This window comes from Gadus morhua, chromosome 4, assembly GCF_902167405.1.
Source record: "Gadus morhua chromosome 4, gadMor3.0, whole genome shotgun sequence".
Classification (NCBI taxonomy): domain Eukaryota; kingdom Metazoa; phylum Chordata; class Actinopteri; order Gadiformes; family Gadidae; genus Gadus; species Gadus morhua.
Window position 1 is genome coordinate 5,601,983 of NC_044051.1, and position 12,500 is coordinate 5,614,482.

General features: G+C 52.0%; 1 protein-coding gene across 1 annotated transcript in view; it reads left to right on the top strand.

Annotated features, from left to right (window-relative positions):
• lrig3 (leucine-rich repeats and immunoglobulin-like domains 3) overlaps positions 1 to 12,500 on the top strand; it is a 28,118-nt gene that overhangs the window by 2,956 nt on the left and 12,662 nt on the right. The window contains 5 exon segments of the mRNA XM_030354384.1: positions 3,053 to 3,124; positions 3,288 to 3,362; positions 10,491 to 10,625; positions 11,366 to 11,509; positions 11,928 to 12,071. Coding sequence (XP_030210244.1) covers positions 3,053 to 3,124; positions 3,288 to 3,362; positions 10,491 to 10,625; positions 11,366 to 11,509; positions 11,928 to 12,071 — 570 coding nt within the window.

Sequence of the window (12,500 nt, forward strand, 5' to 3'; positions counted from 1 at the left end):
AAATGTTAAAAACTACACCATAGTTGAGGAGGCAGGCGTGTGTTGTTCAGGCGGCTGCCTAAGCTGTCAAGTGCTGTGGGAAACCCTGATCGCGATAGGATCCAATCCATGTATCGCGATAGGATCCTTCGTTCCCTCCCCTGGAGTGAAGTTACCACTCGGTGGGGGTGAAACACACGGCGTCTCTCCTCGTTTTCACTCTGGAAACTCGCGGCTGCCAGAGAAAACAGACCCGGCCCAAGCCTCTCTTAAACCCGAGCAGAGACATCCAAAGAAAATGACGGGGAAAAAAAACAAAAAAAAGGTTCCACATCGGGGGGGGGGAAGTTCTTTGCACTCTGGCATGCTAATTTACGGGTGGCCTCCCCTCCACCCCCCCCCCCCCCGAAACGCCGGAGCTTTTGTTCGGCGGCACCCCATTATTTCTACTGAATTAGCGACTCTGAGACCCCCGATGGTACTGATTATGGAGCTGCTATCGGATTAGCCCGACACATAGGCCCTCATAAAAGGAGAGGGAGTGGGAAGGAGAGAGGAGGCAGGGAGAGAGAGAGAGAGAGAGAGAGAGGAATGTGTGAAAGTAAAGAGGGAGGGAAGAGAACTTGATTTTATGTGTCTGAGGTGTCTGCCCGCGTTGATCACTTGAACGCCCGACTTTAAATCCTCCGCTGTACAGAGAATGCCTCCACGCCCGGGAAATGCTGTGTGCGTGTGTGCGTGTGTGCGTGTGTGTGTGCGTGTGTGCGTGTGTGTGTGTGTGTGCGTGCGTGCGTGCGTGCGAGTGTGTGTACCAGCGTTTGAAGAGGGATATCAAACCGTTGTGTTGAAGTGGAAGATAAGCTTTGATTCCAACCAGACGACTCCAGATCTGAAGGAGGAGGGGGGAAATATAAGATGAGCTGACGCATTCCCTTTGCTCTCCCACGGATGTCACAACGTTGGAAGGGTTTTCTCACCCCTGTTGTCACCCCCTCCCCAGAGCAGATAAACTACACCCACCTATCCTCCGTCAGCAGATAAATACGTAGGGGTCTCCAAAGCTATAATGGAGAGGTGTGGGGGCCCCTGATTGTGTCTGAGAGAGAGAGAGAGAGGGGACATTATCTTGCACAGCTGAACTGTGGTTCGATCTTTAAGGGAAGTTGGGGGTGCCTGGACCCTGATAGGCTTATGGGACACACACACACACACACACACACACACACACACACACACACAAACACACACACACACACACACACACACACACACACACACACACACACACACACACACACACACACACATGCACACTCACACAGTGTGAGAACGGCGACCACCACAATATGTCACTGCACAGTCACAGAAGTAAATCTTCACGTGAGTGAAGAAATTAACCAGGGGTGTTTTTGGACGAATCAAAGGCCTCTCTCTTTCTCTCACTCTTTTTCTTTCTCTTTCTCTCTCTCTCTCTCTCTCTCTCTCTCTCTCTCTCTCTCTCTCTCTCTCTCTCTCTCTCTCTCTCTCTCTCTCTCTCTCTCTCTCTCTCTCTCTCTCTCCCTTTTCCTGGCATTGTGAATAGATTACCAGTTGTTAGGTTATTCCCCTCCCCCCTCTCCTTCTTTGATGGATTCCAGATGAGTGAGAAGAGCGAGGGAGGGAGAGAAGGAGAGAGAGAGAGGGAGAGATGGAAGGAGGGGGGGACGAAGAATGTGTCTGGTACCATAACGTTGATTGTGCACGGCAGCGTCAATAATTCCCCCAGTTTATGGCACATCAGACCAATAACCCCCCCCCACCCCCTCCACACACCCTCACTCTCTCTCTCTGTCTCTCCCTCGCCCCCCATGGCTATGTTTTAAACATCCCCTTCCAAACGGCCTCCTCTGCCTCTGGCTCTATAACTCATAACTCATCCACGCCAGCCGGTCTGTGACTGGCTGGCGTCTCAGTCAGCGACTCAGGCGTTTTATCTGGCGAGGAGGAGACGACGTCGTTCTGTCACAAGGTTAAAGAAAAAAAAAACACGTTATAGAAGTACGCTCGTGCGAGGAGCGTCCGTCTTGTTATTAAGGGTTAAACGTCCCCTGTCCCCATCCCAAAAAAAATCACTGCAGTTGGTTTTGGAGCGCGTTCAGCAGTCTTCAGACGCACTGGCCTGCCCAGAATCACTCAAGTGTGTGTGTGGTGAGCAGAGCTCTCACCCGCTCCCCTTGGAAAACAGTGAATCAGTTCACTGTGTCACGCCAGGGGCCCGGGCAGCCATGACAGCAATGTATGCCCCTCTCTCTCCTCCACGAGGAGGGCCTTGTAGAGGGGTAAACCAGTGGTGGAAGGGGGGGGGGGGGGCTGGCTGTAGGGTCAAACCCACCTTGAATACAAGATGTGCATTGTGTCCGAAAGACGTGGAACGACGATATCTGAATGGCGACTTGCGACAAAAACGGTGTAGCATTCGCCTGGTAGAAAAGACCGATGTGCTGTAGTTCTTGATCGGAATGACGACGTACAACAAAAAACGTGTGGCATTTGCGTGGTGGAAAGGACAAATTGAGTTATTGTGTTGTGATGTGAGGTCATATCTGAAAACGAGTGTATTCCTTGTAAGGGAAAACCATGCTGGTTAGTTTCCCCCATGATGCACTGCGGCTCCGCACGAGAGCAGTGTTATTCTTTTTTAACGCAAACAAGCCTTGTTTTCTTTCAAACGTTAATAACTTCAGTGTAGTATCAGGCAGACTTCCCTGATGGCGCACACACACACACACACACACACATGGGAATTATTCTGTGCATGGGAAGTCTGCCCTGCCATCCCATCAGCGGCGAGAGTGCAAAGCGGAAAATTGCAGAGGTCTGAGATCTGTGGTCCCTGGTGTGTGTGTGTGTGTGTGTGTGTGTGTGTGTGTGTGTGTGTGTGTGTGTGTGTGTGTGTGTGTGTGTGTGTGTGTGTGTGTGTGTGTGTGTGTGTGTGTGTGTGTGTGTGTGTGGGTGTGTTCGGTGGGTGTGACGTGTGTGTGTGTGTGTGTGTGTTCCTGACTTCCCCTCCAACCTCTGCCTCCTCTTCTCACAGGGACCTGAGCCACAACAAATTGCAGGTGCTGCCTGCCTCTTTGTTTTCCAGCCTACCACATTTGAAGGAAATGTAAGTATGACTTGCGCTCTTACGTCTCCGCAGGCAAAACCCCAGAATTCAGCTCAATACTCGGTCAGTCGGTTGGTCGGTTACTCGGACCACCCACACAAAAAAGCAGGCTTGAACTCATTCAGTTTTGGTTTTGTTTGTTTTGGGTTTTCCCTCCATGCAGAAAGCTCAACAACAACGAGCTGGAGAGAATACCGGACTTCGGACCGTGCGCTTTGAACATCACCACGCTGGTTCTGTAAGTACAAACACCCTTTTTATTTACCGCATTAGAGGCCTTTGGATTTGGCTCTCGGTAACCAGGGATCGGGTTCCCATGCGTGGTCATAATAACTCCACCACTGGGTTCGAATGTCGCTGCAGCGAGTCAAACCTGACACCGCCCCCCTGCCATCGTTGTTTTGGTTGTGTGTGAGTGTGTGTGTTGTGTGTTTTTTCTCCTCTGCTCTGTTCTGGTGTACTGCTGTTTGGCTAGGCATGGTTACCAGACAGTCAAGGCCCGGCGTTTACTCCTAGACATGTCCCCCCCCCCCCCCCAATAAAACATAAACAACAGACGCTGTCAACTGAAATGGAACCGAAACGCTCTGATGCCTGTCGGCGCCCGTTTTCTCCTCCTCCGTCTTTGTGTGTGTGTGTGTGTGTCTGTGTGTCTGTCTGTCTGTGTGTGTTTGTGTGTGTGTGTGTGTGTAGTCTTCAAGCAGTGGCAAAACAAAAACAGGATTTGGCGAACACAGAAGTGTTTTTCACGTGTTCGTTCTGCGTAGGAGACTAATGACATCCCGAAGCGTTCGCTGTCACCACGGCGGCGGGGGGGGGGGGAGTCCGTTCCCCCTCCCTCGTTAAGCGGCGCGTGGACGCTTTGATTCCGTCGGAATCCGGCAGACACTTTGTACTTCCAAAAACTCTCGCAGGAATCAAGCCAGTGTTATTGTGCAACGCTTTTTCAAAACACATTTTCATTCCTTTCTTCGTTATTCGCCGGCATGCGATGCCAAAACTGGTGGGAGTTATTTTTGGAGACGGTCCCTTGGAGATCGTCTCACTCGGAGTGGAGGTGGCGCCGTGACGACGCTCCCTCGGCTGGGCAGACAGCGACAGACACAGCCAGAGGGCCGACACGCGCCTCACACTCACAGCCTCGCCCGGGGGGCTAAGCGCTCTCACCTCAGCGGTCTGAGAGAGAGGTGGCCGCCTGAAGAGGGAGAGTGATTTGTGGCGTAATTGTTGCGCGTGTTGGACCGTTATTGTGCCTCGTTTTTTCGAGATCCTGACGAGACGCAGCACGTCGGCCCCTGAGTGCGTTCGTTTAGGATTGAGTATTTGATTTATGGCAGCTCAGATCCAGGGTGTTCTCGGCGTTAATCCCGGGTTGTTTCTGTTTAATGGAACTTTTATCTTCCCTGGGGTGGAGGCCAATTCAGCTATGATCTGAGATAATTTGATCAACTTCAGACTTTCGCAAGAACAATAAATCCGCAAAGCTCCATGATGTTGCACCATACTGTAACACTGTAAAGGTCTATATAGCAGCGCTGAAATCACCAACGCTTATGGTGATGCCATTTATTTTTCTTAAAGTTCAGATGACTATCTGACGCGAAATTGGTAGTAAGAATGTGTGTCTGCATGTGTGCGTGCCTGTGTGTGTGTGTGTGTGTGTGTGTGTGTGTGTGTGTGTGTGTGTGTGTGTGTGTGTGTGTGTGTGTGTGTGTGTGTGTGCCTGTGTCAGTGCCTGTGTGTGTGTGTGTGTGTGTGTGTGTGTGTGTGTGTGTGTGTGTGTGTGTGTGTGTGTTTGTGTGTGTGTGTGTGTGTGTGTGTGTGTGTGCGTGGTCGATCCCTCTGGAAGAGGACCAGTGTCTGAGCAGCCTCTCTTGCTCGGTGCCCTCACTGCGGTGCCTGTAATGAGAACCAGGGCCTGCTTGTTTCCTGTCCTGGCCCGGGCGACGGCGACGCCATATTAAACGACAACACGCCTCGCTGCAGCGCTCGCCGTCTGAACACATCCCCCAGCGGGGGGGGGCTGCTCAGAGCCCAGGGATGGTACTGATCAGACCCACACAGCCACCGGGGCAGAGACACTGAGCACTGAGTTTCCCGGGCTGCTCCCAAGTCAAACAGCGCCCTCAAACTGTTGGGAATCAGAGCTGTCCCAGGGTGTCGATATTTCACTTCACCCCCACCGGATAAAAACGGACAAATGACTGAAAAGGCTTTGTTATGAGTGTGCGGTTCAGTTGTGTGTTGATGTATGTGTGTCCCCTGCTTTCGTCGAATAAGCGACTGCTTTGGGGTTGGTGTTGATGCTGTTGCCACGGTTACCTTCCTAAGCCTCCAGCAGTAGAACCAAAAGCATCTCTCCCCAAGTGACACACACACCTACACACACACACACACACACACACACACACACACACACACACACACACACACACACACACACACACACACACACACACACACACACACACACAAACACACGAACACACACACAACCACACATACAGACACAAACACATCTCCTCCCAAACACGCAGAGGAAGAAACAGAAAGGGGAGGGAGGCGGTATGGGGGTCAACGCCCAGTCTCCCCCTTCCCTCCCCCCCCCTCCGCCATAAAATTCCTGGGAAATTGTTCAATTAATTAAAATGATCACGACTCAATTGCTACCAGCTGCAGCGCCAGCGCCGTTTGTTTTGACTCGCGAGCCGCGAGGTCAAAGGACTGGGGGGAGCGCAGTCGCTCAGTCTGACTGGCTGTTTGAATAAGTGGTATCGGATACCCCCGGGCCTGGCTGCTCTCCCCCTTGACTCCCCCCTGGCCTCCCCCCTTCCCCAGCCCGGAGAAACTCAAGTAGGGAGAGCAAATGCTGGAAGAGGTTTTTTCCTCGTTCCTTCTCGGGATGGAAATAAGAACACGAAACCCAGAATCCTCAGTGGGAACGTCTTAAGATGGGAGAAGGGAAAGTGTTTTTACTTTAGGATGTCGACTGTCTTTTCGCCTTTCACTTATCAACTGTATCTCAGATGGTGATAGGCATAGGTTGGAGTATCCCTGTGTGATTTATGTTCCTGACTCCACACTCTCCCTCTGTCTCGCTGTCTCTCTGTCTCTCTCTGATCTTTAGGATATCCACTGTCTTTTCACCTTTTACTTATCAACTGTATCTCAGATGTCGATAAGCATAGTTTGTAGTAGTATCCCTGTGTGATTTACGTTCCTGACGCCAGACAAAGAGAAGATCAGATTGGCCCTTTTTCGTCGAGCTGGAGCATACATAACCTCACCTAGTCAGACAATGGGGCCACGGTACCTCTCGGTATGCAACTAGTATTTTGTGAATACCTGAAATACCTTTTCAGCGGGGGTTGATTTTTGTCTGGCTGAGTCTGGGCTGATTTAGGCTGAGTAGACTCATGTTGTTGACTCTGCACTGATTATTTTGGCGAAGGCGCTGACTTTGATTTTGATGAACTAGTCAGTTTTGACGGACTCTAGTCCACATTTTGGCTGACTTGAGTTCAGACCTTAGCCGAAAAGAAGGGATTTGTCTGATTCTCTGCTTGGCTTCGACTGACCCCAGGCCATATTTTGGCAGACTTCAGGCCGTGTTTTGGCCGACTCTTGATCGACTGGGATTGAGCAGTGGCTCGGCACGAACATCAAGCACGATTTTGACGATTTCACAGTAATAGACGTCGACTCTCCTTCTCCTTATCTGGCAACAAAATAGGGGAACAAATGTCCATGCAATTAGCGGACAGCGTATTGGTTGTCATGTTTGACTGCCGATAACCCCCTTAGGCAGAGGAGGGGGGCTGGTCTACAAAGGTCAACAGGTCGATCTCCAGATCTGAAATGTGGTGTTGGTTTGCTGACAGGACTATAATCCATGACTGGTGTGGACTAGCAGGGAGAGAAAGGGTTAGAGGATGTGCTCTTGGTTTTTCTCTGGTCAACCTCCATTGGATTATTTATTAATTAAGACTATCTATTCGGTCATCTCAGAGACGTTTGACACTGAAGAGAAAGGTCCTTCCTTGATTTAAGCTAGCTGTCTGAATTTTTCCACATGCATTGGATGTTCAAAATTTTGTTTCTGATGGATTTGTGTTTTAGGCTGTGAACAAATTCTCAGCCAAAAAAACTCAAATCAGAGCGCAATATATATAATAATAATAATAATAATAATAATAATAGCAGCGGTTTATTGCACTAAAATTTTTAAGTGCAATTCATCTGAGTGGAACTTTACCAACAGACTCTAAACCCTGTGAGGGCAACACTTTCGAGGGACTTGTTTTTGCAGTGCGGCACTCGTGCAAAGTGAAGCCTGCTTACGACGCAAGTCCTACAGCTGGTCCTCTACGGTTTCTACGGAAAAATCCAGCAAACGCAGAAACGGCGGTGACAACAACAATAAATAGAGACGACCGAAACCACCGCGACTTGGTCTTGTTTTGGATTCGGCGACCTTTGATCGTTTTTTTAACTCAATAACGAGTCGGTAACGTGTAAGGACGTCAAAACACAGGCTCTGAGTCCCACAGGACGGGCTCCACCAGGTGGTTCCTCACTCGCGGAGAAGAACCGAACTTGAAGAACTGGTTTCCCTCGTCTTTTCTTTTTTTTCTCCCTCCTCCCCCTCCCCTCCCCCTCCCTCCCCTCCCTCCTTCCCCGGCCGCCCCCCCCCCTCCCCCGGCCGCCCCCCCCCTCCCCGTCCGTCTGTGGACGAGTGTTCATAGCGGAACATGAAAACGGAGACCCCAGGTGCTCTGCGGTCCCTTTGTCTGCTCGTACAGAGGCTGTGGTGCGTGGAAAGCTCTCTGCAAATCCCCCCACAAAAGGGATTCTTGTACTACTCCCATTGTACCTGGTGAGCCTGGCTTTCCTGCTCACTTCCGACTCCTAGGTGGGATCTTTTTAAAGGAAGAGGGGAAAAAGAGAGGGAAGAGAAAAATAGGAAAGAAAATGGCGCCTTCTTGGAGACTTCTTGTTTTTTTCTTGAATGGCGCAATTTTGGCGCCGTGTGAAAAGTTTATTTCGGGGGAGTTATGGTTTTTGGAGTCGACAACCCCACGGCTGGCTGGCGTAGTAGAACCGAGCAGAGGACATTGCTTTGCCAAAAAAGCATGACCGTGGAACATTGGGATTTGGCGGCCAATAGGGCCAAGCTTTGGTGAGCCAAATGGCATCCGGGAGGCCTCTCTCAGGTCCTCATACATCCAACAGTGTGTTTTTTTTTTCAGTGTGTTCCCAGTTTGAGCTCACCACGAGTGTTGTTTCTGTTAGCTTGGGACAGCTAAAGCTTGTAGCTGGTCTCTTAAAGGAAGCCACAGGTCCAAAAACAGTTAAATAACAACAGTGAGCGCAGTTAAGATGGGTGGAAAAAGGCGTGTAACTGCTCAGTGCTCTAAGCCGGGACACAACAGGATCCAGAGGTGATCCTTATGTGTGCTGTGTGTCGCCAAACGTCTCTCAAACCCTCCAAATCCCCCAATCTAATTCTCATCTCGAAACTTTTCTAACAACACACACATGTGGGGGTCACATAAACGTATTTTTAAACCAGAAGATGAAGATTGATGTATTTTAATCTTGCATTAATCTTTGCCACAGAAGAAAACAGAGCTATTATTTATCGCGGAAACACAGAGTAATCAGTTTTGCAGCAGATCAATGAACAACAGTGTTGTGTTCCAAAGTGTTGTAACGCACACACCATGAAACAGGAACATGTGCGCCAGACTCTCAATAAAAGTACGCAGTCAACAGGAAAAACCAAAGACACGTAAAGAAACAGAATGAACCGGCCTAGCACGACTCAACCAAGGCTCTGTTCGGTTTGTGAGGTGTAGAGACGTCGTAGAGGCAGGTGAGGGGCGGGGGGACTGGGGGCGGGGGGCTGGGGGCGGGGGGGGTGAATGGTGCAATGAATACTGAAAACGAGGGCCTGTAGTCTGGAGTAGGGAAGGGAATTCCTCCCCCACCTTGCCTCTCTCTCCTGTCCGTCTCTCTCGTTCTCTCCCTCGCTCCCTGTCGTTCTCTCTCTCTCTCTCTCTCTCTCTCTCTCTCTCTCTCTCTCTCTCTCTCTCTTCTCTCTCTCTCTCTCTCCCTCCCTCTCCCCCCCCCCCCTCTCTCTCCCTCCCTCTCCCCCCCCTCTCTCTCTCTCTCTCTCTCTCTCTCTCTCTCTCTCTCTCTCTCTTTCTCTCTCCCTCTCTCTCTCCCTCCCTCTCCCCCCCCCACCTCTCTCTCTCCCTCTCTCTCCCCCCCCCCTCTCTCTCTCCCTCTCTCTCTCCCTCTCTCTCCATACACACAGAGAGCCCTGTAGCGCCACTGTTTATAACTAAGCAGCCCTTGCTCTGCAATTTAGGAGGCGTGCAGCCCAGGAAATTGCTGGCCTCTGCTGGGGCATGCTTTCACTTGGGGGCTGGCTGGTGGAGGGGCGGCTAGGTGGTGGTGGCAGGGTGGGGGGGGGGGGGGAAGGGGTGGGGGGTGGGAATGGCATTCATCAGCCAACTAATTGGCGGGTTATTTAATTTTTTTAAATACCTTGTTCGTAATTACCTTGTAAACAAAATAACACGTCGCTAAGCTCCGAGCCCAGGCGACGCTTTGTCCGGACCTGTCGGGAAGGAAGAGCAGCAGCTAGCCACTAACGCTGTCTGTTAGCGGCTAACGCCAACCGTTAGCCGCTGGCGCCGTCTGTTAGCTTCTAACGCTGTCTGTGTCCTCCTGAAGTCCTGTCCTCACGTGGAGGTAGTGTACCAGACATTATCCCCTCTGGTACCATATCTCCAGCAATTGGCCGGATCCGGGAGGCCACAGACTGTTGGTTAGCTGCTAACGGCGCCGTTTGGTCGCTAGCGCTGTCGGTTAGCCGCTTACGCCGTCGGTTGCCCGCTAACGCCGTTGTTATGATGACTGCTAACATCGGCGGTTGGCTGCTAATGTCGTCAGTTGACCGCCTATGGAGACTGTGGTCGGTTGCCCGCTAACGCTGCTGACAAGCCGCTAATGCCGTCTGTTAGCCGCTAACGCCGTCTTTTATCCACCAATGGAGTCTTTAGCCTCCCCTGTCCAGCCCGGCATTGGGGATACGGTACCAGAGGGGATAACGTCTAACGTCAACAGAGCGAGAACCAAAGGAAAACACGCCGCTCACGCTGGGCGGTGGACGCGACCGGGTCGGCTAACGCGTTGCGTGACTCTCTTGTGATTCCCCCTAACGCCGCGGGCTAATTGCGCTGCGACCCCGGCTGTTTGTGTGCAGGGAAACCCGAGGGCCGCTGCCCCCCCGACGCGAGGCCAAACACGCCGCTGTTTACCTTGCTCATGGGTTCTGCTGCTGGCTTTCTGTTTTCAGAGCAAACAACCGGATCAGCCGGATCGCGCCCGGCCAGCTGCAGCCCCTGCTGGCCCTGCAGACCCTGGACCTCAGCAGCAACAACATGGTGGACATCCGGCCCGACTCCTTCCCCCTGCTGACGCTCAGGAACCTGTGAGTCCCGCCCGGAGACCCGGTGTGCCCAGTGTGTGTGCATGTGGACGTGGGGGTCGGTTGAGTAATGTTTTGATAGAGCAGAATCGGAGATGCTGAGTGGGATCCCCCCCCCCCGCGGGGTGAATCCACCGTCATCAGCGGGGTGCGTGTGTGTGTGTGTGTGTGTGTGTGTGTGTGTGTGTGTGTGTGTGTGTGTGTGTGTGTGTGTGTGTGTGTGTGTGTATGTGTGTGTTGAGGCGGGTGTCATCATTTTTAACCTTAAAGGTCAGAAGAACCATGTCTTCAAACTTTTAACTAATTTCTCTCTCTCTCTCTTCCCTCTCCCCCCCTCCTCTCTCTTTCTCTCTTTCTCTCTCTCTCTCTCTCTCCCCCCTCCTCTGTCTCTCTCTCTCTCTCTCTCTCTCTCTCTCTCTCTCTCTCTCTCTCTCTCTCTCTCTCTCTCCCCCCTCCTCCCTCTCTCCCTCTCTCTCTCTCTCTCTCTCTCTCTCTCTCTCTCTCTCTCTCTCTCTCTCTCTCTCTCTCTCTCTCCTCCCTCCCCCCCTCCTCTCTCCTCCCTCCCCCCCTCCTCTCTCTCTCTCTCTCTCTCTCTCTCTCTCTCTCTCTCTCTCTCTCTCTCTCTCTCTCTCTCTCTCTCTCTCTCTCTCTCTCTCTCCTCTCTCCCCCCCTCCTCTCTCTCTCTCTCTCTCTCTCTCCCCTCTCCCCCCCTCCTCTCTCTCTCTCTCTCTTTCCCCCTCCAGCATCCTGAACTCCAACAGAATCTCTGTCCTGGAGCCGGGGTGCTTCGTGAACCTCTCCAGCACCCTGCAGGTCCTGAGGCTCAACCGCAACCGCCTGTCCATCCTCCCCGCCAAGATCTTCCAGCTGCCAAACCTCCTGCACCTGTGAGTCCCAAGCCCCGCACCGTTCCACCTCACGCCCATATTTGATTGGGCTGCATGACCATATTTGGGCAGCATGACCATATTGGGACAGATGGCAATATTTGGACGACATGACCGTATTTGGGTGGAATTACCATATCCTGGAGAGATGGCCGATTTTGAGTAACATGGCCATATTCTGGAGGCATGGCCATATTTGGGCAGCATAGACATATTTGGAAGGAATAGCCATATTTGGAAAAACTAAAGTCAATCAGATCCCTGACATTACAAAGTACAACTGCGTTATGAAGTGTATGGGTTTTGAAGACCAATAGGAACAATTTGAATGACGTACAGCGGGTGAGGTCACGGGGACCTGGTTTGTGGTGGGTTCGCGTCGTTGACCAGGGGGGCCGTGTGGTCTGGTGTGTTCCAGCGAGTTGAGTAGGAACCGGATCCGCCGGGTGGAGGGCCTGACGTTCCACGGGCTGCACGCGCTGCGCTCGCTCAAGATGCAGCGCAACGCCATCAACCGGCTCATGGACGGGGCCCTCTGGGGCCTCAGCAACATGGAAGTGCTGTGAGTACCGCACGGGTGTGTGTGTGTGTGGGGCGGGGGGGGGGGGTTGCATGTGTGTGTTTGTGTCTGCTTGGGGGGGTTTGCATATGTGGCCGTTTGTATGGGTCTGTGTGTGTGTGTGTGTGTGTGTGTGTGTGTGTGTGTGTGTGTGTGTGTGTGTGTGTGTGTGTGTGTGTGTGTGGGTCTGTGTGTGTGTGTGGGGGTCTGTGTGTCTGTCTGTGTGTGAGTATGTCTGTCTGTGTGTGCGTGAGTGTGTCTGTGTGTGTGTGTGTGTCTTTGTGTGTGTGTGGGTCTTTGTGTATGTGTGTGTGTCTGTCTTTGTGTATCTGCACGTGTGGGTCAGTGAGTGTGGGGGTCTGTGTGTATGTGTTTCTGTCTGTGTGTGTGTCTACAGTGTCTGTTTGAGTGTGTTTTGTGGGTCCGTGAGGT